General features: G+C 58.2%; 1 protein-coding gene across 1 annotated transcript in view; it reads right to left on the bottom strand.

Moving 5' to 3' along the window:
- Positions 1 to 1079: 1079 nt before the first annotated feature.
- SEC24D (SEC24 homolog D, COPII coat complex component) overlaps positions 1080 to 27846 on the bottom strand; it is a 51211-nt gene continuing 24444 nt past the window's right edge. The window contains exons 9-23 of the mRNA XM_054563625.1: positions 27629 to 27767; positions 24475 to 24590; positions 20342 to 20466; positions 16231 to 16422; positions 15584 to 15677; positions 12605 to 12721; positions 11772 to 11942; positions 10584 to 10680; positions 10316 to 10461; positions 9310 to 9448; positions 8043 to 8161; positions 5976 to 6155; positions 4935 to 5126; positions 2891 to 2980; positions 1080 to 1873 (exon numbers count right to left, since the gene is read on the bottom strand). Of these exons, the coding sequence (XP_054419600.1) occupies positions 1733 to 1873; positions 2891 to 2980; positions 4935 to 5126; positions 5976 to 6155; positions 8043 to 8161; positions 9310 to 9448; positions 10316 to 10461; positions 10584 to 10680; positions 11772 to 11942; positions 12605 to 12721; positions 15584 to 15677; positions 16231 to 16422; positions 20342 to 20466; positions 24475 to 24590; positions 27629 to 27767 (2058 nt within the window). The 3' untranslated portion in view covers positions 1080 to 1732. The remainder of the gene's footprint in view (positions 1874 to 2890; positions 2981 to 4934; positions 5127 to 5975; positions 6156 to 8042; positions 8162 to 9309; positions 9449 to 10315; positions 10462 to 10583; positions 10681 to 11771; positions 11943 to 12604; positions 12722 to 15583; positions 15678 to 16230; positions 16423 to 20341; positions 20467 to 24474; positions 24591 to 27628; positions 27768 to 27846) is intronic.

Below are 27846 nucleotides of genomic sequence, written 5' to 3'. Positions count from 1 at the left end.
TGGCTTAAAATTAATGTTGCTGACTAAGTACCACGTGCAAATTTTAGACTCCGCCCTATAAATACTGTGTAACCAATTTTACTAAAAGGAGGGGGAAAATACTGCCTCCTTTGGGGCAGGACACCATCACCTCCAAGCGTGTGTTGCCAGTGTGGAGTGGGGACACTTTGGGACCCCTGGACAGCAGCCGTGGACGAGCACCCCCCTGGGATGTGCCCAAAGCCACCCACCCGGCAGCAGGGGAGGGCGCAGAGGGCTTGGGTAACCACATCCTGCTGCCCCTTCTGGATGGTCTTCTTGTCTTCAAGTGAGAGGACAGAAGGTCAAGGGCACTTTTGCCCAGGGAGTGCCCGTTCAGTAGTTTGTGCAGGTTATGTGGCCAAGGTCATTGCTCAAATGCCTTACGGCACTTGCCCTCCTTCTACCGGAGAGCTCCTGACGGCAGGGTCTCGCCCAGGACTCAGAGGGGCTGCGCGGGGCACGGGGCCTGGCTGTCCGGGAGGGAGGCCCTGATGCCTGGGAAGGAGGTGGCCGAGGTGAGAGCCCATCGGCCCTGGCCCTGGCCCTGGCCGGGCTGCTCAGTGGCTTAGAGCACCGTCCTGCTGCCCCAAGGTCGCGGGGTCCGTTTCCAGTCAGGGCACATAGGAGAAGCGACCAGTGAGCGCAGCAGTGAGTGGAACAACAAAGCAATCTGTTTTTCTTTCTCCCTTGCCCTGTTCCCCTTCCCCCGCCCTCCCCAAAATTAATATTTTTTAAAAAATGAGAGCTTACTTTTCTACTGTATTGTCTTATTGAAATAAGATTTTTTTTTAAGTACATAAGCATGGTTAAGAATACTGTATTTATAAAAATAATTCCGAAGCAAAACTTAAACGATAAGCTCAAATGTCACTTGTCAGCCAACTCACTCCCTGAAGTCTCACTCCCACCGCCTCCCCGGGGTGCAACAGGGACACGCGCTTCCACCTGCCCCAGCACTCAGACAGGGACCGTGCGGTCCCCAACGGCGCCCTGCCTCTCTCGCTCGTGGGGAGCGCGGCCTCGACGCGCCAAAAGCACGAGTCGCCGGCCAAGCACGTGCAGGAAGGGGTTTATTGATACCGGCTGAGATCCGTATGTACAGCTGGGCGCCTTCCAAATTGTACAGGGAGCCGCTGAGAGGCTTGCACAGACAGTTGCAGAGACAACACAAACAACTGGAAAGTAGTTTGAACACATACAACACGTAATTATGAAAAACACGTAGAACCCAAATTGTTCTACCAAATAGATTCCGAGATCATTAAAAGTCTGCTATGCAAACCTGAAGTTGAAAAATGTGTTTGGTGAGGTGATGTGATTTTAAAAAATATAATGTAAAAATTAAGCCTTTTTTCCCTCACTGAAAATGGGAGAGGAACCAAGAAAACTTTTCATCCCAAATCTATACATTTTGAAAAATAATTTATACGTCTAGCACAAAGAAAGATCTGAGAGTGTTTACAGTCTGTAAACTGCCCTCGGCCACAGGGGCGGGGCCGCCTGCGGGGCTGCAGCTGCTGCCGGAGCCGTCCGCTCCCCCGGGGGGAGCCCTCCGCTGGCCTGACACCTGAGCACCCGCGGGATGTGGCGAAGGCCGGCTTGGAAAGAACTCAGAAGCGGCCTGCTGTCTGTCACCTGGAGAGTAGGCACCGAGAAGGAGGGGGGCAGTCTCCGCAGGACCCCCGGGGCAGGGGCTGGAGGGGGGCGGCCGTCAGTTGAGCAGTTGACAGACGGCCTTGTACACACAGCACAGGAAGTCCACATAGGACGACCCTCCGTCCAGGCTCTTGTCCTCCACCAGGAGCTGCCGGAAGGCCACCTCTGGCTGCTCTCGCTGCTTCACGATCGTGAGCTGGGAAACAAGAGCAGCGAACGAGCTGGTTACGGACATTTTCTGAGTGGAGCTCCAGTTCCTATGTGCCCACGTCACATAGTCTGCTGGGTGTGGCCTTGGAGGGCATGGGAAAGTGCCATCGCCCATAGGATGGGGGGGCGGGGGGTGCTCTCCCCCACAACCGCTGGGGGCCCCCAGCAGAGTGCTCAGGGAAAGGCTGCACCCTGGAGCCACCCAGCCTGGCCACAGCCACCCGAGACCACGTGCCACGCGCCCCACACAGCCGGCTATGTGAGAAGCCGCACACACTGCAGACAGCCCGTGGGAGCACAGGCTTCGGTAGGAAATGTGGCCCCGGGGAGGTTCGAGCATAGGGGGCCCCCATGTGAGGGGAGGGGACCAGAGGAGACGAGGTGACCGAGGAGATGACTGAATTGGCCGCGTAGGTGCAGATGTGTGGGCCCTGTGCAGGCGGCACCCACACCCGGGGGGGCATGCTACACCCGGGCAGGATGGCCCATCGTCCCTGTGCATCCCCAGCCCCAGGAGACTCCAGCGCTGAGCTTGAGAAGGAAGACAGGTGAGTCGCCAGGACTTGGCGACAAGGCCTAATCTCCCTGAGTTAGAGACGTTCTCAGTTCTTTCCCTCAAACTCAAAAAAGAAAAAGGCTCGCAAAGGCCTTAGGAGGCCAGGATAGCGGCACTTCTCAGAGATCATAAATCTAAGTTGTAAAAATAAAATTTTAAAAATGCTTTGAATGAGACTTCTAAGCACCGAAGGAAAAGTCATCTCAGAGCTGGGCGATGCTGCCCACGGCCACCAGACAGGGGAGGGGCCTAGCGTCACGAAGCCAACGGTCCCGCTGAAGCCGCCGGGGCTGCCGCGCTGACCACCACCGTTTGTGTGTATGTGTGTCTGGCGAGTAGCTAGACATACACAGAGGTTGGTGTGAGTTTTCTATCTTATAAAAATGTCGGACATGCATCTGTGATGAAATGCAGAAAATGAAGAAAAAAATAAAATCTCACTCCTACCTTCATTGAATATGGCCTCTTGTGTTGGATAATGCTCATTATAATTCTGAGTGTTTGAGAGTACGGGTTTCCCACCTCAGGCAGTACAGTCTACAAGGAAGAAAAGCAACATTTTAGTATAATTTATGGCATTTAGGGAGAAGCAGCAAGGAGACGATTAGAATGTTAAAGTTCAGAAACACCCTTCTCAACCACATATTTGACTATTGATTAGTTCATTTCCCTAAACATCAAAAATGTGAAAAAAATCGTTCCTCCTCCCAGGCTCGCATCCCCACCATCGAGCTGAGTTGCGAACACAAAGGCCCCCAGCTGTGGCCACGCCCAGCCCCCTGCCAGTTCCGGGATGCGCTCGCCCCCACAGTGGTCAGTGTGGGACCCTGAGGCATCACAAGGCTTGGGAGATGCCACCCAAGCGCCACCGTCCTACACTAAAACCCAGTGGTGGCTTCTCCAGGGGACTGTGGCCCCTCAGGTTCCCCTGCGCATTCAGGTATTGTCCGCAAACGACACCTGTCCGGCTGCACACGGCCCCAGGGATGTGCGGACCGGGTCCAGGTGCCGTCCAGGGCCACTGCTCAGCCGAAGCTACCAGAGTAACAGGCCCCGCGTGAGGCAGCCGCGGCAAAGGCAAGACAGAGCGGGCCACAGTCACACGTCTCAGGGAGTGACCTCGGCCAACGTTTTCACAGCTGTTTAAAAAAAGCATAAATCCACTGCTTATATCCCAGTCCACCTCCTACGGGGCTCCTCCAACGTTACTGCAGATTCTTTCATTCAACAAGCAACACACAGTAGTTGCGCTTCCTGCTTACGGCTCCAAGTGCCACCTGGCTCCTCAGAGAAAGCAACATTTGGCGTTTTCTTTTGTTCCTGTTCTGAAGGAGCCCGAGCCAGCACGTGCGGCCGCGAGGTGGGGAGGCGGGCCACCCATGCGCACACGTGGCAGCAGACACACAAAGTGACGTCGTCCGTGCACTGTGCAAGCAGAGGACGCTGCTTTAGGTTTCACAGAAATGTTCTTGAGACTCGTGGTTCTTTGTCCATTGAATTTTGGATTTTTTAAAAATTGGATTTCTAATCACTCCTTAATTTCAACCACATGCAGACATCTCACCATTTCTAAATCTCCATCTTCTTAAAATAAGTCTCTTAACGGGGTATGGGCAGCTTTAACTCCTTTAAAAACATACGTCTGACACTCATGACGGAAATGCAGTCTTCCCTGCGGGCGCGTGTCTAGCCCAGAACTGTAATTGCACCCCGCACCCAAGGCGCAGCCTACATATCTGTCTGCAAACCAGGGACCGGGGCCTGAGCGGCTGTCAGCCGGCCTGCCCGCGTGGTCTCTAAGACAGGCTGTCGTGGGCCAGCCCCGCTGTGCGCCTCAGGCATCAGCGCGAGCTGGGGGGCCTGCAGCCAGCACGGCCCGTGCACCCAGCCCCGCCTGCAGCTGGGGCTCCTGAGGAACCCTGCCGGCTCCCCGACACGCTGTTGCGGGCGCTCCTGGTGCGCTTGGGGTCCACTGCATTCGGTCCCTCCCAGCACAGGCGCTCGTCAGTAACGGTGCAGCGGGGGCGACGCAGGTGTTCTCACAGGGCCTCATTCTGCAGTTCGTTAACCTGACCGGTCCGCTGTCTGGTGAGAAATCTCTGCCCTGCCAACCCGGCAGCTCACCCCCGGGCGAGCCCGAGCCCCGGGGAGGACGTCCGGCCTCGGCCATGCCCGCCTGGGAGACTGTCCCCAGACCGCGGGACTCCCTGGCTGGTGACGAGAAGCAGATGAGACGCTGTATTTAAGGAGTTTAGAGCACAGCGACTGTCACACAGTAAACCTCAAGAAACGCTGGCAAGTTCTGTCCCAATCTAATACTCTCCGCAGACGAGTTTATCCCAGCTCATTGGTGCCCGTCAAATGTGAAATCCTTTTTTCTTACGCAGAACATTCCCTGCTTTTTCTTGTTTGTCATACACAGTTGCTCATGAAGAAAAACATTCAAGAATCCTTTTGTACGGTACTACAAAAAACAACGAGAACCGCCTACCATGTGTGTGTTGATGTGGGCCAGAGACGGCACGTTGAATATCCCTTGGATGAGTTCCGGCGGGCTGCTGACCCCCAGCCACAGGAACGTGTTCAGGCCGTTGGTGAGCAGGAATATTCCATCCTCCGAGAGGCGGGACTCGGAGCAGCGCACCGCAGGGGGCACCGCTGTGCTCTTGACGTCCACCGTGTGCTGGGCGGGCGGAGGGGAGACTCAGAACCCGCCTCGCCGCCCTCCTCCCTCCCTCCCGCCTCTTCCTCCTCTCCCCCCTCCCTCCTCTCCTGTGCCCATTTAGTGAGCGCCTTCTGCATGCCAGGTACCATTCTACACACTGGACAGTGATCCCTCCCAGGTACACAGCTAATGGCGTTTTGGGAGAGAGAAGAGACTACACACAAGTAGCATGTGTAGAGCATCGGATGGTGTGAAGTGCTGTGCAGGGAACCCGGGAGTGGGAGGCGGTGTGTTGGTGGAGGGGTTGGGACAAGACTCAGAGGGCAGAGTCCAGGGAGGCCTGCTGAGAAGGTGGCCTTTGTGTAGAGACCCTGGGAGACAGGAGAAGGAGCCGTGGGGGGGGCGGGGGGTGGAGGAAGAGCATTCCAGAGGGAGGGGCAGCCGCTGCCAAGGCCCCAGGCCGAGCCTGTCCCCGGGATCAGCAAGGCGGCTGGTAGGGCCGGTGTGGGCTCAGGTGATGGGAAAGAGGGAGGGACCAGAGGCAGCACTGGGCTGGGGCGGTGGGAGCGGGTGATCCTGAGGGTCCCGAGCAGAGAAGGGGTGTGAGCTGACGCCACCTTATCAGGACCACCCTCAGTCCTGGGCCCACAGCAGAAACCTGGGCTGCCAAGGCAGAAACCAGGGCGGGTTTCTTCAGCCACTGAGGCTGCTCGAGTGGCCCCGCTGCTGACCTGCCCACCTGCCGGCTCAGTTAGGGCCCCAGGCTCCTGATACGCTTGCGCCTGCACGTGCTCGCTCGCTCCAGGCACCCCACTGCCCGCCCACCACGCAGCCCGCCGTGCATAGGAGGACAAACCGCGTGCTCACTATGGGCAGGAGTTGGGGGTAGAAGAAGAGCTGGGAGTCAGCCACACCCATGGCCATGACCAGCTGCCTCTGGAAGGCCCGCTCGTCGATGGGGACCTCGGGCCTGCTGAGCAGCACGAAGCTCTTCAGCAGCGAGTTCATGTACACGGGCAGGACCTTCATGGAGTCTGGCAGGATCAGCTGAAAGACAGAGACCGGCGCGCGTTCTCAGTAAGACAGGACCGCCACTCGGAGGCCGTGAACAGAACGGGCAGCCGCAGTGCCAACCTGGCAGAGAGCAGGTGTGGGCCGGGGGCACCGGTGTGACCCCCTGCAGCCGCCGCCCTCAGCAGGTCGGTGAGAGGCTGCCCCTTGCGGGGAGGCTGCCCGGCCCAGGGACCCGGCCCCGCCCACCCCATCCCACGTGCTACTCTTGGCAAACAGGCAACACTCTGTCCCTCGGCTTCCTCGCCTGACAGCGCAGTCGCAGCCATCTCTATTCCTCGGCCGCGGGCCGTTACGAGGAGACGATGGGCGACTGATTTGTGATGTGCAGAGTAGTGCGCACACGTCTGTTACAGAAGAGGAACTGCAGGACTTCCGGACCTGCTCCGCCACTGTCCGCTTCCCGAGTTCAGGACGTGTCCTTCCCCTGGGTTTCCAGTTTAGACAGCGGACCCACCAGACAAACTCTACTTTTTCTTTCTCAGTCAGCACCGGAGTTCTTTTTACGCTCCCGGTATACCCTGCCGGCACCCTCCCGCCCGGCCTCGGAGCACACAGGGCGCCACGGCCCCAAGGAACGACAGGACGCAGCCGTGCCAGCAGCACAGCCTGCAGGGCAGAAGGATCACAGGTGACTCGCTGTGTGGCCCAAGCGTCTCCCAACATGGTTTTATAACAATGGCTGAGAATCAAGTCTGATCAGGGCCGCTTCCTTCCATTGAGCAGGAGGTCAGTGGACAAGGGAACAACCAAGAACGGAAGTGTACACAGCAGATAATGATCCTTCTCAAATAGAAACATCTGGTCTGCAAAGTCACGATTTCTTAGCTTCCTACTTCAATGATGAAGAGGAGTGTACACTTATCAGACTCCGCGCTGGAAAGAACATCTCCCCAGGGCTGTGTGGGGATCTGCTCCTCCCAGCACCCTCACACTAGGGGTCCACCCCTGCCCCCCAATGCAGCGAGACAGGGGGCGGGGTGGGGATCCACCCAGGCCGGGCAGGCGGGTGTCAAACAGCCCTGCGGTGGGGCGGGCGGGCGGCGCCCCTCACAGTGACCTCCCAGAGGACCGCGGTGACAGCGGAATGCACGCCTCTTCAGAGCAGAGCGCGCTCGTGCCACGTTTCCCTCCAGCGCGAGACGCTTCTCCCCGGCACCCGCTGCAGGACATGCCCTCAGCCCAGGGGAGCCCTGATCCAAAGACAGCGGCGCGGGTCCCAGCCACGCTGCAGTGCCACGCGGCCCCGGGAAGCTCTAGGCCGCTCACTGGCTTAGTGTCCCCTTTGATGGTGAATGAGCCAGGAAGGCTTCCCCTGCCTTCTTTTAATTCAAATCCTGCACCCAGAAATACAACACATGCAGCCACTGAGAGCCACGTCCAGATTTGCCAGATTGGGGGGGGGCGGGGCATGAACGGGAGGAGACACGCAGAAGGAGAGGTGGACGCAGGGAGAGTGGAATGAGGGTCAGTGCAGGGAGCACCTGAAATTCGAAGAAGTGGGTGGTGTCCAGAGACAGCCCGTCAGGAACTCTTCATACCCATTAACTTCTAAAATATGAAGAGCTCTGATGTTGATATATTATATTTACGCTTGTACAGAATAAAGTCATTACTGCCACGAGCTCACGTCAACTTTGTCGCTACCTCTGGAAAGTAGTCAAGCACGCCCGTTTCGGAAATACCCATCTTCAGAGCCACGGAGAGCCCTGTGTGTCATGACAGTGCTTACGTGCTAACACCCTCTGTTCACACATGATGCAGTCACCGGCAACCCCACACGCACGCGCGCTTTTGGCGTACTGAGCTTCCTGGTAGAGAGCGCGCAGAGGCTTGGGCGCTGCGTCCCGCTCGGCGGCTCACCTGGCTGGCGGCCGAGGGGCTGGCGCAGTTCTTCCGGTAGCACGCCAGCATGTGGGCGGTCTGGTTCACCAGGATCTCCCGGATGAGCTTCGTGGGCTGGTGCAGAACTGCTTTGAAAGCTGTTTGTACACAACAAAGGAAGGGCAGCTTTTAGCTCAGAAACGGATCCTGTCAAACCCTGAAAAGGAACAAGTTGCTAGGACCTCAGATGGCGCAGCGAGCTCCACGAGCAGGAAAGTGTTGAAGTCACTTGCTAATGCCACTCCCGGCTGAGCGTGATGGCCCTGCCAGTCACAAAAGGCAGATAAGTGGTCCCAGTGCTTCCTCAGAGTATTAGAAATGGAAGTCAACACCCACAGAAAGAAAGGCTGGCTTACTGTCTTCTGACACCCCGAATTCCTGCAGGCTGGATTGCTGCTCTTCTAAACCTTAGTGCAGAGTCTCCACTGGGACTTGGGGGAGGGAGTGGGAAAGAAGCAAAGAGACTCCACCTTCGGCCTCTGCCAGTTCACAGCTCCCAGGGCTTGGATGAGCGGCTTGGTCTACGGTAGGAGCCGCCTTCACCCAACGTGCCCATGTGCCCGAGGGCAACCCCCACACCGAAATGAGCCCCAGGATCACCAGGACGGGAACTGTACGTAGGACGGTGCGGTGGGGCCTGACTCAGCTGCCCCTTTGTTAATCTAGAGTTGGACATGCTGACTGGGCCCTTCACCCTTTGCGTTTATAACTCCTGAATTTACCCACCGGAAGGCTGCACCACCACAGTGCTTGTCTGCTACAAACTGGATTAGCTAACAGTCTTGACCAAATTACAGTCGGCCCTACATATTCGCCAGTTCCACGTCCATGGACTCAACCAGCCATGGGTCAAAAATATTTAAAAACAAAAAAATTAAAAAAAAAAAAAAAAAAACAGTGCTGTTGCTGACATGCACTGTGAAGTTAGGCCGACAATGGCCGGGCCTGTTGCGAACATGCACAGACTCTTTCTTGTCATTATTCCCTTACAAAACAACAGAACAACTATTTACCCAGCACTTACACGGTGTTAAGCATTGCGAGTCCCCTAGAAGGGACGTAAAGTCTACGAGGGGTTGTGTGTAGGCTGTGGGCAGATCCTATGCCATTTTATATGTGGGACTTGAGCACCGCAGATTCTGACCTCCCCAGGGGCCCTGGGAGCAAGCCCCCGCGGATGAGAGGGACCACCATCCTAGGCCGGGCGCGCTGCCCGCCCCCCCCCCGCCCCAGGCCCGAAGCGCACCTGACTTGGCGAAGAAGTTGATGAGGGCGTCGGTCTCGCAGCTCTTGTAGAGGTCGGCCAGCTGCGAGCTGCAGCTCAGCGCCAGGTTGTGGATGCGCAGCCTCCTCTGGCCCCCGACGGTGGTGTACAGCACGGCGCACTGCGGGCAACAGCGGCACGTGCCCTCCGGTGAGCGGCCCCCAGCGCGCGCCTGCTGGGCAGGCCCACGAGCCGCGGTGGGCGGCAGGGGTGCTGGCCGTCCCCCGCAGAGCCCCGCCTGTCACCGCTAACCGCTGGGCGGCCATAAAAGCAATGACAACCAACCCGTGGACTGGGTTTCTGTGTGGCTTTTCGCCAGTTTGAGCTGGAGTTTTAATGGGGCCGTTCACACACAGATACCTTTCCGCAACATTTCCCACAGCTTATGTTTTATGGCCAGGGGTTCGGGCCCAGACATCGTGCCTACGTGTTCTCGGGACCCACACAAGCTCCCTCCCCTGGGGCTGCACTTGGGGACAATCTGCCCATTTCCAGAGTGAAACCCTGTAACCACCCGCAATGATGCCAGCCTCTCCCCATTCTGGAAGGGGGCTGCTCGGGCCTGGAAACTGTGACCGTTAGAATTGTCTCGCTTCAGTTCACAGTCCCCAGTTTACTGACTCCAAAGCAAATCCTGTTCATTCTTGCTAAGAACACACCACGCTCGACACGGTGTCTGACGCACAGCAGGGGCACGAGGTGGGCCAGGGGGCGGGGCCTGAGAGCACCAGCACTGGCGCCCAGCGACGCAGACCCGAGGCCGCGGCCCGCACGCACTGACGCAGGTGCGACCGCACAGAAACACCGCGCGGGAATGGGGCACGGAGAACCCACGGCACAGCGCCCCGGTCTGATGACCTCCGCCTCGCGAGGAAGAGCTGCATTTCTTCCGTGGGGAGCCTAGCGCGGCCGGTGGCCCTTTGGTCTCCCTGCCGATCACTGCGGGCAACGCACTAAAGAGCAGAGGGCGGGACTCCGCGCAGGTCACCTGGATCAGGGCTCCGCTGTCCTCCCCGAGCTTGTCGTCGTGCTTGAACTCCACCGTCACCGCCTTGTCACAGTCGACGGCTGCCATCTCCACGTCCGTGGTGTTGTTCATGTAGATCCCGCCGAAGAAGTCGGTGGCTCTGAAACCTAAGGACGAAGGAAAAGGGGGCGTTTTGCTTCTCCTCATTTTGCCGCTGTTCTCCTCGTTGGCCATTTGGAGAGGGACGGTTATGCCACAGAGACCTGACAAGCAGCTACACGAAGGCTACCTGTGCTGGTGCGGACCCGCATTATGGCATCAAATCCTATCTTCTTCTCGATATCATTTCTGAGGTCGTTCAAAAATTGTTGGCTGTCCAAGTGTAACTGCAAAGATAAAATACAACCGATGCCCACCAGAGGGCAGTAAAACACTTCAAATAACAAGACTCATTTTTTAAAAAATCTTCATTAAAACCTACTTTATCCAGAAATCTTAAGAGTTCTTAACGCTTTTTTTATTTTATTTCATTTGCAATCTTTGGTCTTATCCCTTCAGCAGTTTACAATATAGACATGGCCAGACGATGAAAAGCGATCATCGACAGGAAACAGAGCACGAGCAGACGAGGACTGACGCCTGTCGCCCGGTGGCCCGCCCCGCGCTCCCACGCCGGGCACGGGGACCAGCGGCGCCCCGGCCCTTCCGCGCCGGTGAGGGCAGGAGCCTCGTCTCACTGGCGGGCTGGGGAGGGCCCGGCACGGCTCAGCTTCTTCCGTGCCCTCTTTCTGGGGACGCGGCGGCACATTGCCTGCCCCTCAACAGGCCAAGTTTTCACGGTGCCGGCGTCCCCAGAAAAAGCTCGTGACTGCGCCCCCCGCCCTGTGCCTGGTGTGTCTGCTGTCACAGGGAGGGCGACCACGGCCACCGGCCCGCAGACCTGGCCATCACGGTGCGCACGGCCTCGCCCTTCCCTCCCTCGCGCCTCGGGCCGGGAGCGGCTGGGTAGGATGAACTGGCCCCCAGATTGTAGCACTTAGAACACGTGGACGGCCACTCTAAAAACAATCTCTCACATTTACCGAACGTAAGATTTTATATGCAATACACAGGGTCCGGCACAAATAACGCCCCTTTTCTATTACAAAATCATAAGCGTGCAATTCTGTACCATAACAAGACCACACTCACATGACACTTGAGGTGACCTATTCCAATTAAAACTATAGATTATGACAGGCATACTACCACCCTGCCAACCACACTCAGGCCGGCCTCACCTCTGCCGGGCCGTGTGTTTTCCCACCACGGATGTTCAACTCCGAGCTCCGTGGGCTGCGAGGCTCAGGGCTGGGAGAGCTGCCGCCCCCGCCGGCCTTTCACCCCCCCGTCAGCTGCACACAGGCGGCTGCTCTGACCCCGGGCCTGAGCGCCAGGGCAAAGCCGCGGAACCCCCAGGGAACACGCGGGGCTCTACCTGGAACTTGTTGTACTTGTAGAGGGTCCCTCCCGTGAGCTGCGGCACGAGGCCCAGGGAGGCCACGTCCACGTACTGACTGGGGAAGAGGAAGAGCGTCACGCAGCAGCCGTGGGCCACACAGTCCCTGGCCAGCGAGTCGTAGACACTGCTCTGGGGCTGGAAAAGTATCTGAGGAAGGAGATGCACAAAAGGAGAGTGAAAACCACGAAACCTGTTTGGTTTAAATTTCCCATTCCTACAGAACTTGTACTGACTTTTTCTAAGAGAAAAGAAATCGTGTCCGAGCCGCACCCTGGCCGGAGAAGCAGACTGCAGCAGACTGCTCGGGCTCCGGCCTGTGGGCCACGCACCTGCCTGCACCCGCCTGCCCGACCCTGGGCCCTCTGACAGCTCCGAGAAGCCGCTCTGGGGGAGGCCGACCCGGGCGAGGCCCGTGTCCCGGCCCAGTCGCCCTGCCTGTGAGCGGAGGCAGCTTCCCCTCAGGGGGGCAGTCACAGGGAGTGGCCTGCACCTTCCCTCTGCCCTTACTTCTCTCCTCACGCCCCGGTCCTGCACCCCTACGACGGGTCCCCGTCCCTGACACCCCGTCCCTGGGTGACTCAGGAGGCCAGTCAGAGACACTCTTTTAATGTAGCTGCACTTCATGCAGCCGTTTTCTAGAAATAGAAAGCTTCTCTAGCTGTTGGCAAGTCTAAGTATTGCTATAATACCCAATGTCCTGGATTTTCATGGACCCCCCCCCCCATACACACACACAAAGCGCAGGTGCCCTCTTCCCTTCCCCCGAGGCGCCTCCGCTCGGGCCCTTCCGAGGGCAGCTGTTCCCCCACCTTCTCTTTGTCCGTGTTAATCAGCTTCTTGTCGTCTCTGTTCTTGAGCTTCCCGGGAGCCTCTGCCGTGGGCAAGGAGGAGTGGAAGATGAACAGCTTCCCGGGACACTCTGCGGCCTAAGTGAACAAAGTCACAGGAAGTGCCTTGGGAGGGGAAGTTCTGCTTTAAAGGGATCGGAAAACAACTTAAAGTATGAGCACTTCCTCTGAGCCAAGAACAGCGTGCATCTCACCTGCCCCCACGGTTACCTCGCACCCTGTCCCCCCTTTGTGCGCACGGGGACGGCAGGACGCGCAGTTTGCCAGCAAAGGGCAGCTCTGGGCCTGTACAGCCTGTCCCTCCGGGCTCAGCTCCAACGTCCCCAGCCCCGCACCCCCGCACGGGAGGCTCCTGGCGTTCTTGGGCTGCGCCAAGGGCCCTACACGCCTCCGTGCCTTGGCGCGCCGTCCCCTGCGCCTGGAGCCCCCGCCCCCGCCCCGCCTCCTCCCCTTGGCCTGGAGCTGCGCCCGGGGCAGCTGGCAGGTATCTGGTGGGCTATTTACTACTACTAACAAGGCACTTGGGTTTGAGGGTGCTTCCGTAAGACACGCCGGGAACTCAAGGCTGGCCTGTCCTAATGTGTCATGCTGAGTGACGCTCCAACGCGTTCCGGGAGTGCCCAGGGGCCCGCGCCCAGCCTCGTGTTTGCCGAGCCGGTCGTGAGCAGCACCGACGCGCAGCCAGGCAGGGGCCTGCGGCGGGCGCCCCGCGCGGGGAAGGCACGCGTCGCTGTCCGGGAAAGGCGTGTTAGTTCCAAAGACCAAACCCAGGTACAATTCGCAGTAAAAACTCACCATGGCCTGCTAAAAAGTTGGAAATTCTAGAGCTACTCTTTTCATTTCTCTCACTGTTATTACTATAAAAGTACCTTTTGTCTGTGTTAATTCAAGTAGCAGAAAAGGTATACACTTTTCAAAAACTCCATCTTCTCCCCAGCTCCTCCTGCCTGGCCCCCCAGTTCTCCCGAGGGCTTCGCTGGAATCAGCGCTCTGTGCATTCAGATCCTCTCTGCTCCCGGAAAGGCTGCCATTTTATTCCACTGTAGTTCAGGGTGTGGGTTGGAATCCCAGCCACTCCGTTAGCTGAGTGACCCTGGGCGAGTTACTTAAGGTCTCCAAGCCTCAGCTGCATAAAATATTACAGAAAACTAGTAACAACATAAATAGTGCTGAGAGAATTCAGTGACCCAGCACAAGGCAATAATCATAATTAAACACACAACACTGCCTTGTTAACATTACCTATGGTGTAAAACACTAAAGAAAAAAATCAGGATCTGTTAAAAAAAGGAAGTTCAGTCCTTTTTAAAAGCCGTATTTCTTTCTTTCTTCCTTATAAAATGGTTATGAATTTTGGGTTTATAACTTCGTCCATCACACACTCGTATGGTATTTTGTAAGTGCCAACAAACGAAAAAGCTCCCACAGCTTCGCGTGCTCTGTGGCTCTACAGAATTCACCTCCTTACCAAAGTCCAACCGTGCCACCTGAGCGTGGCCCGAGGCGAGTGACAAGTGTCGCCCCCGTTACGGAGGCGAGCGGGCTGAGGGCGGCTGGAGCCCCCTTGCTCGGCCTTCCGGGCCACGTCTGTCCCGAGAGCGGGCTCTCGGTGCCTGGACAGAGCTGGCCGCCCCTGCCCCGCCCCACTCTGCAGCTACGACTGTTCTAGAATCTGAGACGCTGCATTGCAGCTTCAGGTCCCCTACTCTCTTCTCTAGTCTGCAGGCCCCCCCGGGGGGAAGGACCGGGCTGTCCTGCTCGGTGCTTGTCCACGCGCCGCAGGGCCCGCCGCTCCCCCCTGGCGACCCCACACACCCTTGTGGAGTGGACGGAAGGCTACGCTGTAACTTCCTGAATCAAACCCAGGCATGTGTACAAATTATTTAAAGACAAATCCCCCACTAAGGGCCCTCTCTGTTCTCCTGCCAGTCCCGGCTCCCGGCTCCCGGGCTCCCAGGCCCCCGGCGGGACCTCGCGCAGGCCGGGCCAGAGGCTCACACGCAGCTGAGTGCTGGGGGCCAGGGTCTGAAAGACTCGGGGGGTAGGGACACCAGACACAGGGAGCTGGCGACGCAGAAGCAGGCCCCGCAGCGAGCGTGGCGGTCCGGCCGCCTGGTTCGAGGCCTTCTGAGAGGCGCGCCCGACGGGGGCCAGGTCGGCCCACTCCATCTTGGTGACAACAAGCACACACTTTGTGTTAGTGGCTGTCTGTTCTCTTTGCTTCAAGCTTATCACCGCTGATTGGCTATGGATTGGACGCGGCATCTCTGACAGGAAGTCAAGCTCTAACTCTAACGGGGAGCCGGTTCTAACGTCTTCACTTTGAAGTTCTCTCGGGGGCCCCACTGCCTGTCCCCGGAAGGCGAGACTCCTGTGCTGGCTGCTTGTAACGCCCTCAGGTGGGGGCTCACTGGCGGCAGCCCCCCACCCTGGGCCTCCCGCAGGACGCTTTGCTGCCCCTCACGATTGCTGAGCGCGCAGTTAATGACGCCGCGTCTCGCATTCGAGTCCCGTCTGCCCCGCAGTGCAGGGCCTCAGAAGCAGGCGAGGCCCCAACCCGCCTCCCAGAGCCCAGCACTTCCCGCATCCTGGCGGCCCTCCCGCCTGCCCCCGACCCTCGTGTCCCCCGGGAAAGGGAGCAGGGGTTCCTCTTCAGATCTGGTAGCTCAGATACTGCTGAAATATTTTTAAATAGATGATATAAAGTTCACAGAAAAGCCAAAGGGAGGAGCTCGACAGGAAACGCTGGCAGAACCAGGGCTGGCCTGCGGGCGCCGCGGGGAGCCACCCACCCGTGGGCAGGGCCGCGCCCTCCTGAGCTCCCTGGGCGTCCGGGCGGCCTCCAGCTGCCCACCCGCGTCACCGCAGGCGACCTTCCTCCTGCGGACGCACGTCAGCTGTCACCCTGCACCTGCGGGCCCGGGTGGGGCCACGGCTCACCTTCAGCGCCTCCATGCCGGCCTGCACGACCGGGGCAAAGACGGTCTCGTTCTCGTTGGAGTCGGCGAACATCTCGGGAATCTGGTCCAATAAACTGCAAGGGACACACAGGTGAAGGGTTCAGACAGCATGTTTGTAACAGACTCCAAGAAACCCGTCTCTCACATTTCAAGCCTTGGCACACAGTGTTGCTTCAGCCCTGGCCACCTCAGGGCGCACCTCGGGGGTCGTGCCTGGGGAGTCCCGTCCCGGTGGGCCGGGCCCCCGAACAGGCGGTCGGGTTGGAGCATTAGGAGAATCACACTCTTTGTAGACAGTTTTTCTATTCATTAAATTACTGATCTCTTAGACTGAATTCCCAAATAACTCTTTATCATCCTTATCACTGAATACACAGGAAATAGCTGCCCTGTGTTAACTGTCCAGCAAAGAGAAGGAACTGATAGGGCTGCATGTGAGCAGTAAATAAACTCCTTCTTTTAAAGACTGGTCTACATTAAAACGCTAGAGAACTAACACAAATGATGGAGTTTTATAACCCCTGGGTTCCAACTCCTTGCTAATGGCAACACAAAATAATGTGCGATTCAATCAAAACGAAAACAGACACCCGATTGCGCCTACATTACGAAACCGGTGGCACTTACTTGTGGATTACAGACTGGGATTCCTGGTAGTTGACAAGGAAGCCATCCAGCAAAGGAACGAAGACCTCGCTGACGTCGGTTACGACCATCATCTGCGGCTGCGCCAAGTTGCTCTTGACGTTAAAGAAATGGAGAACTTTGTTATAGGTGATAAAACCGACTCGAACTGCGGACGTCTCTTCTTGCTCGTCCCTAGAAGGAAAAAAAAAAGTGTGAGGTTCTTTCTTAAATTTACAAGGGAGAGCCTTCTATCAGAAACTCAGTATGTATACGTCCATAAAACACATGGAAGACGTGTTTAAAGTCCGGGTCTGTTATCGGTTACCAGATGTAAACAATACTGAGTCACAGTGGCTGGGGAGGGGGATCTTCCAAAAAGAAGTCGGTTGATTAAAAAAAAAATCAAAATTCTAAGTTAAAAAAATGAAATAGATATTATAAAAACATTTGCTCATATCTCTTTAATCTCACAATTCTTCTTATACTGATTCTCAATCCAGAGCAATGTCTCCTAATAAACAAGTCATGCTTCTTCCGTCCTTTAGAAACACAGGCCTCTCTCAGGAGCCACCGGCGGGAGGGAGACAGACGGGGCGCGGGCAGCGGGGGGAAGGGCGCGCCGCTGCTCGCCCTCCGCCGAGGCTCTCCGCCTGCGCTCGGGAGACCCCCGCGGACACCGGCTGACTTGGGGGCCACGTGCCACGTCCATGGTGTAGGGGTGTCACTAAGTCACAGATACGAGCTGAGGGCAACTCTCCCTAGGCAACAGGGAGCCACAGTGACGGTCACAGCTCCGCCGCTGCAGCAGAAGGTCGAAGTGTCCGGGGGGCTTCCAGGGCAAGGCCCTCATCCCTGAGGGGGGTCTGAAGGCACGGACGCCCTCACCGAAGCCCGTGCTCGGCTGATGCGGAGCCGAGCGGTCCGGACTCCGGTTCCATGTTCACTGAAGCATGTGTGTGTGTCTGTCTGTCCCTCTGCCCTAAAGGGGCGCACCCGAGCACCCCGAGGCTCTCCCTCACTTCCGGCGGTGGCTGTAAGGCATGCTGAAAGGTGACGGCAAAGCCCCAGAAGACAGAGGCCATTTGCTTCGACGCTCCGATAGCAGCAGAAAGGACGCCGCCGAGGGGACACGTCTTTGAAGGCGAGCGTGGCGGGCTCAGCCTGCATCCCAGGCACAGGGCACGAAGAGCGACCGAGGCAGGAGAAGGGAGGAGGGCAGCCCCAGATCAGGGTGTCTGAGGTTCCGGACTTGAGGAACCTCCTTTGCCGCCTCTGCCAGCTGCGGGGACGCGTCCTTCACCACGGCCTTCACAAATGACACCTCACAGCCCCTCCCCAGGAGGGCCGGGTAGATGCTTCCACTCTGGACTCCTGCACCGTTTTCAGAAATGGGGACCCTTACACTTTGTAACTGCGCCCACGCCTGCGCCCACCCACGCACACATCCCTCCGCGTCCCTCACGGTAGCAGCCACCGAGGCCCCAGACAGTCCCGCTGCCCTCCCCGCCCTGCCCACGGGAAGGCCACTCTTCAAGGCCCTGCGTGGGCCCCGCCCGCTCTGTGAGGCACCCCCTGGTCGTGCTGACCAGACGGCGCTTCCCCGCGAAAACGCCTAAGAGTCGTTCCCACGGGGCTCTCAGAAGACTGCCTTTCAGTTAATATCTCCTGAACCCGAGAAGCCAACCTGTGCTCTCTGCTCCCCTGGGGGCCAGGCAGCCGGGGAGTCGGGGCGCTGTGGGGTGGGCACAGCGAGGGTGGCCGCTGTGCCCGACTGTCCCCGTCCCTCGCCTTGACGCTGCGCCGTCAGCCCCCTGGGGGAGCGGGCACGGCCCGGGGCTCTATCCAAGGCCCGGCTGCCGCCGCCTTTTATCACATACACGAGGTCAGAAGCGTCGCGGGGCGTCCATTCTCTTCCAGTGGTTAACTTGGAGTCAACTAAGGCAAAAGGCAGAAAACAAAAACTACTGGCAAGAACGCAGACCGGTTTTCCCACTGGATTTGGACATTTGCAAGTGCCGGGAAGGATCATCGTGGGATTCATGGGCTCACTTAAAATCAAATCAACATTTAGAAAAAAATCTACTCAAAACATCTCACGTTACTGCAAAACATTAGTACATATTTCCATGGGAACTTTGTTTTTTAACTTGAGAAACAAGGGAATGATCTTAAATTTTTCCTTTCTATCAGTACAACTGCCCCGTTAACTCATACCCAGAAGAAAATGAAACTGCAGCCGGCCCTCCGCGCTAATTCTGCGCCGGCCGCCAGGGCCGAGGGCGCAGAGCCGGGCAGCGCGGCATTGCCCTGCTTGTCCACCAGCAAGGCCCCCGGCGCCCCTCCCGGGGATTTGAACCGACGACCAGCAGAGCAGCGCTGAAGCCTTTAGTAACTAGATAAGCCGGTGTGGTCCAAAATCAAGCATTCTGAACATTTAAGCTACAGCAGCAATAATATAAACACTCAGGGGGGAAAAAAAAACCCAAAAATGAGCCCAATCTGCACAAGAGGAGAAACACTGGAATCTCTCCTCTCCTGTTCCGGAGAGGTTGGACGGAAAGCAGGGCGAGCCGGCAACGTCGAAGGTGTAAGTTCCGAGTTTCAGGAGCAAAGACCGGGGCCTCCCCTTTTCTAACGGTCCGCTAAGCAACGAACGCCCCTCAGGCACCGCTCGCGGAGCGAGGCCGGCCGCGCTCTCTAAGGGCCGGGGCGCGCCACCTGCTTTACTTCGGAGGAGTCTGTGCAAAGGGTGGCAACCTTACCATGAGCGAGATAAAGTCACATACAGATTTGTTCTACAAGGTAAGGCGAGGACAGGTATTCTTCCTTCACTGAAAACTCTTAGGAGAAACAGCCCCAAAGAAGCAGGGAATACCCAGCGTGTCCTGCTATATTCCTGTCCTCAATTTCTCTTGTCTTTTGCCAGAGCCACACGCCTGCCCGAGCCACACGCCTGCCCGAGCGCCCCGGCCGAGGCCCGGCCCCTAAGGAAGGAGCAGGGTCTGCCCGTACTCCTGGCAGCAGCGCATAGGCGTCCCTCCGGCAGGGCCGCAGGGACGGGGCCCTGAGGGAGGCAGCCTGGCGGGAGCCGCGTGAGAGGGGAGAGCCCACCTGCAGTCAGAGGCCTCGCCTCTCCTGCGGACGCAGGCCCGGGCGCAGGCAGCCCGGGGGTGGGCGGGACACAGGCGCCCTGTGGGGCAGACCCGGCCCTGCTCGGGCGGCCGGCTCAGCCAGGGGGCCTTTCTTGTGCCACCTGCCGCGTGCTCTCGGCTCCTCCTTCATCTTGGAATCTCGTCCCAAAGCACTTCAGTGTTTTTTTAAACATCGCACTCCTTCCCCAAACCATCCTCGGGAATGGTATGACTTTGGCGTCAAGGATACCAACGAAACTGCTCCTGGAGGCCCAGAGTCACCCGTCTGCATGGCCCAAGGACGGGGGAGCCCCGGGCTGCAGCCCCGCCCGAAGCATCCCTGGCCACGTGGGGGGGGGGCTTGAGCACAGGAAACAGGGCAACCACGGCTTCCCAGCCTGTGCCAGAGGCATGTCCTCTCATGGGGAGGCGTGGGCCCTGCTCCCAAGTCTCTCACCCGGCACCAGTCCCGCCCCGGGCAGTGAGCCTGTGCCCGGGGACACGGCCGCCTTCCCTAACCGCGCCCCACCTTCCCCTCGGCGCCACCCCTGCGGGGGCAGGAGAGCCACCCTTGGGGTCAGACAGCGCATCACGGGGGCAGGCAGGGACCTGGGACAGCAGTTCTCTTTCCTGGCAGCCTGAGAGAGTTCCACCACATCAGCAACCACGGGTTTCCCCTGGAAAACCAACACCTTCGGAAGCGAACAGCACACCCCCCAAGCGCCTCCCGACACACGGGGCTCTCCTTGCAGCTTGGAAAGGAAAGGGCCATGAGCGCTGTCTACGTGGAGCCATTTTTACCCGTTTGTCTCTTTTGCTTTGTACAGACGATCACTCTGACTTTGGAAGGGTTGTAAGGATGGTGCTGTGTGTGTGAGGAGCCGATAAGGACCCAGTGTCCCCACCGGCAAAGACCCCGGGGCGGTCGCACCTGCTTTCTGGCCAAGACATGCATCACCACAGTGCGGAAGGTTCCTTACTTGGGCAGCCTCTCCAGCACCGTCTTCAGTTCCTCGCAGATGAGCTTCACGAGGCCGCTCTTGATGTTGCTGTAGGAGACGTCGATCATGAAGATGAAGGCGGGGGCGTTGGGAGGCTTATTGTTCTGCAGGAGAGCAGACAGACCGCGCGGTTACAGAGCGCACGCGCGCGGCCGCGGGAAGCCGCGCGGGGACTCTGCGAGGCCGGCGGGGGGCCTCCTCACGCTGGGCCCCAGCGTCTGTGGGCGGAGGCACCTGTCGGCACGCAGCCTGGGCGCTGCCAAGCCAGGACGCCGTCGCTCTCCCGGGTCCGACCCGGGCCGGCCCTGGAGTCGGGCCACTGTCCCAGCGGGGCCAGCGCCCGCCTGGCTGCGAGGCTCCGATGACCGCCCCCCCCGCAGGCCCCACAGTGAGCCCGGCTGGCTTGTGACGTTCTGCCGTGTAGCAGAAACATGACGGCAGCCGTGACGAATTGTGCCAAAAAAGAGTACGTGTGATAATTAGTGCCTGTTTTGAAACTGTAGTCAAACCTCGTTAACTTCATCTCGTTACTCTCAAATCTCTTCCTTGATAAGCCTTTTCAATTTTAAAAATAGTAAATTTCATATTAAAATATAACTGTATACTTTAAAAAACTGTACTATATTGTTAAATACTTACCTATTTCTAACATACTTAGGATAAAAAATGGAACAGCCAACCTGCCTCTCTGCACGGCAAGCACCGTAACCTAAAGCCGGTGCCACACGCGCAGCTGGAGCTTCCGGCCCTTCCCGGCCGGGGCTCCTGGGACGCAGTGCGGGCCCTTCGGTAGGATCTTACCAGGGCAACGCTTAGAAAGGCAGTTTGCCACGGGCAAATGGCTGCAGCGCCGCGCGCTGACAGAGAAAACAAAGAAGTAACACTAATTGAACTTCATAATTAATGAGAAAAATGTTCTACAGATTGTTTTTTAGTAGTTATAATTTTAAAATGAGGTGATACCTCCAAATTACCTTACTGGTTCATTCTGTAAGTACTACAAGACTAGATGGAACATTCTTCTAATAAAAGCTCTTCATTTGAAATGAGGGGAAAAATTACGGGTCTTACAAATCATCCATCTGACAACCTCAACGTGTGGCCACGTCCAAAACCAGACCAACGAGCAGAAGAGCCTGCTGCTCTCCATGCGCGCGATTTCTTGCAGCTCATCCCTGATGCCAGCCAATCTAACTCGTAACATAGACTTACGCTCCTGTGAATCGGATGAAAGTAACCATTTCCGTCCATTACGCCGAAACGCCCTTGTGACCCCCGGACCTCCCGCGCGCCCCGCTTACCGCCCCGCCCTGCTCACGCCGGCGGGGAGCCCCGATGCGACTGGGTTCCTAGGCATCGCCCCCCCAATGGCACGTTCGCCCCAAGGGCATCGCCAGACGCCAGGGCCGAGGCTTGAAAACATGCACCGCACTTGACTGCTCCCTGTCTCCCATCGCTGAGTCCTGCAGCTGGTTCTTCCGAGAGGCTCCCTTCACGGGTTTTACCCCGTCCCTCCCTGCCCTCATCTGGAACTTTGTCTTCTCGGGCCCAGACACTATAACTGTCTGCTTCGCCTGCAGCGTGGCAAATGCGGACCCTGCATGAACCTGGTTTTCAAGGGCTCCTTCTTCCGCCCACCTCTCCGAGGTCTCCCCGCCAACCCCGACAGCGACTTGGGCTAGACCTGCCCTGGCCCCCGTCTCTCGCCTGGGGACTTGACGCAGCCGAGTGCACTCAGCTTCTTCACTGCGCTCTCCTCGCCTCACCCGCTTCCCTGGCCACTGCTTCTGCTTCTGCTTCTGCTTCTCCTGTCCTTGTCCTGCTCTGAGAGCACCCGTACCCGTCCCTGTCCCCGTCCCCACCGGAGCACCTTCACAGGAACCTGCCTCGTTTGCTCAGCTGGGACCGGCACCTCCACACGGGCAGCTCCTCAAATGCTCTGCCGCGGCCTCTCCTGAGCTTGGGCCGCACCCACTAGCCAAGGCGCCCTGCTGGCGCCTGCACTCAGCAGCCCAGAAGTCTGAGGACGTGTCTCCTGCCACGCTGGCCTTTCCTGTGAGAGGCGTACAGACACACGGCCCGGACCAGTCTGGGCTGGGAACCACTTTCCCTCGGTGGATGTGCCCCCGGCTTGTGAGGCCCTCTGGGCCTCCTCTAGTCCTGGACCCTGCGTGGACCCTCCCTTTCTCTGTCTAAATTACCTTTAATTGCAGTAAAATGCACAGGACACCAAACCCACCACCTGAACCCCACGTAAGTGCGCACCTGAGTGGCACGAGGGGCGGCCACACTGCTGCACAGTGTCACCGCCCTGCCCCGTTTCAGGACGGCGCCGTCCTCCGGAACTGAGGCCGCGCCCGCTAGACAGTCACCTCCCATTCCCCGTCCCTGCAGCCTCTGGGTGCCCCGCTCCGGCGTACATTCCCCCAGTCAGCCTCCGCGAGTCTGCCGCCCTGGCTGCTTCGTGTGCCTAGAACCCTCCGGTATCTGCCTTTTACATGACTGGCTGCTTCACCTCACGCGATGCCCTCGACATTCATCCAGGCTGTACCACGTGTCAGAATTTCCTTCCCCTTTAAAGCTGAAAATACTCCACTCTAGGCATGTGACACGAGTCGCTTGTCCAGCCATCCATCGATGGAGACCTGGGTTGCTTCCACCTCTTGGCTGCTGTGCGTAACGCTGCTACACACACGGGTGTTCAAATGCCTCTGAGACTCTTCTTTTGATTATTTGGGGATACACACCCAGAAGTGGGACGCTGGGCCACACGGCCACTCTATTTTCGGTGGTTTGGGGAATTGCTAGGCAGCCCCCACGTCCCCTCGCGTGGACGCCTACACCAGCGTCTCCCAGCTGCCGCCTTCAACCCCTCACCTCCTGCTGAGAAAACCGCAGTGGGGCAACCTTCCCCGGGGCCGGGGGCCGGGCACAGGGCGGCCGCCCCTGGGGTCGGTGCACGTGCCACGCTCGGCGCTGCCAGCAGAGCCCGGCGCACACCAGAGCGCCCCACGCCGCGACAGGCGGGCGAGGGTGCGGCGCGGGGGCGGCGCGTGCTGGGGCTGGTTAGTGAGCCCTGAGTGGGGTGGGCGCGTGGAGACGGGACGGAGCGCAGGGCAGGCCCGGCCGGCGGACTGAGAGCCACGCGCCCCTCGCGCGGGGCAGGCGCGATGAGCGAGGGCGGGCGGAGGCTGGGGACCGTGTCACGGGCGGTGCAGCCCCTTCCTTCGGGGTTCTCTAATTCTCCTTTAAGTTCATTTGGTGTTAAAAACACACGCATAAATCAAGTAAGCTCTTCTCCATCATCCAAATCTCTACGGCAACTCATTATTATACTTTATGTACATTTAAATCATAATTAAATTTGAAGACATTTACAGCATCTTTTATTATGAACCTCACTTGGAATAATAAAAGGAAGAATAAGCGAACAAAACCTCTTCAAAATGTACAGTTTTGACTTGGTCCCTTGCCTGCTGGTGGGAATTTCCCATCAACTGGGCGCCTGGGACGTTTCCAGATAATAGAGTTTAAGATACTGAGACTTTTGTTCCCAGAAATTTATCTGACTCTCTGCCTAGTTTCTACTAAAAAAAGCATAAAATCAGGATAATGTGACTTTTTGGCAGAGCACTGGAAACTCAGAACGCAGCTAGATTTACGCTGCAGTTCCAAAGACCAGGGAGCAAATTTTCCGCCCCCAGTTACTAGGGATTCATTACATTTAATTAGAACAGTTGTGTTCCGCCTAATCAGTCTCCCTCAGTCAGCAGTGTAAGGAACACCCTGTACCAAAGTAGCTGGGACTTCAGGACCCATTTTTCCCTTGAAATAAAGCATTTGTACCAAAAAGTTATTACGTTTCCTAAGCTATGTTCAAATGTTACATTTTAAACTAATAAAGCATTAACCTTTAACAACTGGTTCTATGTAAGGTAGTAAAACACAAAACATGCAAAACACTAAAATAAATGCCAAAGGTAACTGAAAAAAATGTTTTAAATCCGAGCCATCGCACCCGTGTTCTCTGTCATTTACCCTCAGGACAGGGAGCGCGCCCCAGCCCGCGCCGGGACACCTGAGGCCGCGCGGGGCTCCGGGCCCTCACTCACCCGGCAGTAATCCAGGGTGGCCACGTACTCGTACGACCCCAGGGACAGCTCCGGCTTCTCGTAGTGGTCCAGCCTCCGGCCCATGTGGTCCAGGTGTTGGAAATAGAAGGGCGGGACTGACAAGACAGACGGGAGAGGAAAGCTGCGGTTTTCACGACACAGACCAGGTGGTGAGTTGTCAAAATTTACTGCGGGAGGAGAGGGGTTGGTACGAGGGGAAGCAGGGCTTTCAAGCTGGAGTGTAGTGTATTCTAAACACCCACTATTTAAAAATCCTGTCCTGGAATGAGGGAGGGTTTTCTTTAAAAAAAAAAAAAAAAAAAAATCCCCTTGACCTTTCTGCAAGTAATTGATGACGAAGAATAGTTACGATTTGGACACGGGAGAGTCACAGGGTAAAAGCTCTGGTGCTCTGAAGTTGTCACAATCCAAATGTTATTGTCCCCATTTAATGGCCTCTTTCAGAAGGAACTCTGGCTTTTCTCACTATTTCAATCTCTAGTGCACCTAACCGGTACACAGCGGCTCCTTGGACCGCACTGTGACCTACAGCATTTCTTATCCCCAGTAAGAGAGGCCTTCAGCCACGGGAGTCTGCCCGGCAGCCCGCGCGCGTCTGGGCTTCAGAGTGGAGGGATTGCCGCGTTAGGGGGCGTGGACGCCGCTCCGACCTCGGCGCCGGCTCGGGTTGGACTCGGCCGCCTGCTGAGGCCCGTCCGGCAGGCGGCAGGGGGCCGGCCAGCGCCCGGATGGCCGGGGCCGCACCCGCGCGCCTGCACACGTACGGCCGGAGGCCGACTGGGCAGGTCCCAGCCACGGGCGAGAAGGGGATGCAGGACCACCGGCAGGGCTCTGGTTCTAAGCGTTTCGCAAAGAGCAACATTTTCATTTGTGAAACCACGGAAGTGATGGCTTCTCTTCTAGAACCAACGGCTCGTTGTCTTTATTTTCAGTTCTGAACTAACATGAATTTCAATGGGATCACAAAATGGGATTTAAAAATACTCATTGACGCTTGAGTTTTCTATTTTCTTACCATATAATGACCATTTATTTTAAACCAAGTTTTACAGGACTCACATGTACAGATGGATCTCTCAACGTGGAAATGTCCATGTCTTGAAAAGATTCGGGACATGGGACACGGCCAGCGTCAGCCAAGCCACGTGAACACGAGGGCCCCTGGCGGCGACTCCATGACCCTCGTTTGGGCGGGGGCGGGGGGCTGGTTAGCGCCCTGCAGGCGCCGCCGTACAGGGCTCTCTCCAGGTGCCAGCGTTCGCGTTCACTCACACATCGGCACGTAATGTGTGAGACTCCTTCCCTCCACAACGAACCGATTTCATACTTGTCAACACTGTACACACGAGACTGCCGGTCACCCTGCCACCTGGCACTGCCCTATGACACCTGCCTCCCTGCAGGCCTCTGGCCCCACAGGGCCCGCGGTGCCGTCCCCGGGCCCTGTGGCGGGAGGAGGGGAGCCGGGGACAGCGCCTGCAGGCCTCTCTCTCGCTCCAACCAAGTCCCGTGTCCTCTGGCCCTGAGGGAAGGCGCAGGTGTGAGTGTCAGCCCACGGGGCCTGGTCTCCGCGCGGGACAAATCTCGGCGCCGAGTGTGCACGACCCTGCTGCACAGCGAGCACGCAGCCACCGGGTGTGCGCCCCATGGGGGGCTGCGCGGCGTCTCTCCCAGGGCGGGGCTGGCCCTTGCGGGCACTATGCCAGCACTTCGGGTGCACGTGCAGGGACTTCTCAGCAACCTGGGGATCCTGGACACGCCTGGGCCCCCCCCCCAGAATGCCGGGGGCGGCGTGAGGACCCGAGGAGCTGGCAAGCATGGGGCGGCACTGAACGGCGCACCAGGCAGTCTCTGCCTCCCTCCCTGTGACCGCGCTGCCCTAAAGCGCAGGGAAGGGAGGGGTCCCAGAGGCCTGGGACCCCGGCACCTCGAGTGCGTGACAGCCAGACCCCACCCTGGGTGACAGGAGAGCAGGTGCCCCTGCAAAGCACAGGTGAGCGCGGAGCCGTTGGGACGGTCACTGTGCCCCATGTGTGCAAGTCACAGCTGGAGCCAGGAGGGACAGCGAGGGCGCGGCTCGGTCCTGAGAGGGACTGGGACCAGCGGTGGCCTTCCTCCTCCGGCCGCCTCTAAGGACCGACCCAAGGCCTCGAGAGACCCCTCCGGGCGCCCGCCCCGGGCCCTCTGATCGGGCAAAGCCACAGACACGTGGGCGGGAAACGGGGGGACGAGCGCCACCGTCCCACCGGAGTCCTCGGGAGCTGAGGGCCGGCACCCTCGGCCCGGACAGGACACTGTGCCCAGGCTCCCCCGCCGTCAGGAGGGGCGGCGGCCGCGGGGACCTGGCTCTGGGCGGCGAGCGGCACACGCATCAGAGCGACTGACATGCTGGCAGCACGTCCACACGGGTCAGGAGCAGAGGGAGACAGGACGCGTGGCTCTGAGCCCTGTCACACGCTTCCAGGGAAACGCTACATGCCAGCGTGCGTGGGACACTCTTGGCTCGGGCGTGGCTTTACTGGGCACCAAAGGACTAAACACAGAGAGTGTCACGAGGCAATAGCCGTAAGCGCTTGCTGCAAGTCTGCAGCCTCTCCATCATCAGGGACTTCGTCCTGCAGTGAAACTGAAAATACAGGGAATGTGGGGAAGCCCCTCGTATTAATGTGTAACACTGGAGGGGAAAGCGATATCCACGTTAAAATCCTCAGTTACAACCTCGCTTTTCCTAAACACTGATGCGCTCACATTCAAGGATAACTCAGAGGAAGGAGGAAAAGCCTCGCCAGTTTGTCGTCTGTAAACACAGATGAAATGCCATTTCCCTGGGAAGAAACCCACCGGCCCAGGCTCCATATGGGACAGGGAGCCCCTCAGAGCCTCTGGGAAACGCCCGGGCCCCACGTGGGAGCCCCCGTGTCTCCTCCGAAACTCAAGAGGCAAAGTGAAGCTCGGCCTCTCCTGCTGCAGAGCACGGCCCGGGAGGCTCCCCTCTGCCCCCCGAGCGGGGCTGGGGGCGAGCCCTGGGCGGCCAGGAAGGCTCCGCGTCCCACCGCCCCCCCCCCCCCTCCGCCCAGTGCCTGGATGCACTTGCCTACATGCAGAGGGGCGCGTGGCGGCACGGCCGACTCACCTTCGTTCACGCAGCTGCAGAAGCCGCACTGGTACCTCCTTCCGCCCTCGATGAACTGCATGAATGGGCACATGTAGGCCTTGCACCGGTTGCATCGGACTGGCCCGGTCTCTCCGTGATTCACCAAGAACAGGGGGGCCTGCGGGAAGCAAGCGCAGTGAGCGGGCGGGGGCAGCCGCGTCCCCGGGCACCTCGGCAGCCGCGCAAGGGTCAGGACC

The sequence above is a fragment of the Pteronotus mesoamericanus genome, unplaced genomic scaffold (genome assembly GCF_021234165.1).
Source record: "Pteronotus mesoamericanus isolate MK-2021 breed Mesoamerican mustached bat unplaced genomic scaffold, CSHL_Meso_final contig_163, whole genome shotgun sequence".
Classification (NCBI taxonomy): domain Eukaryota; kingdom Metazoa; phylum Chordata; class Mammalia; order Chiroptera; family Mormoopidae; genus Pteronotus; species Pteronotus mesoamericanus.
The sequence above is the reverse complement of the archived record's forward strand: the minus strand, read 5'-3'. Positions and strand labels throughout refer to the sequence as shown.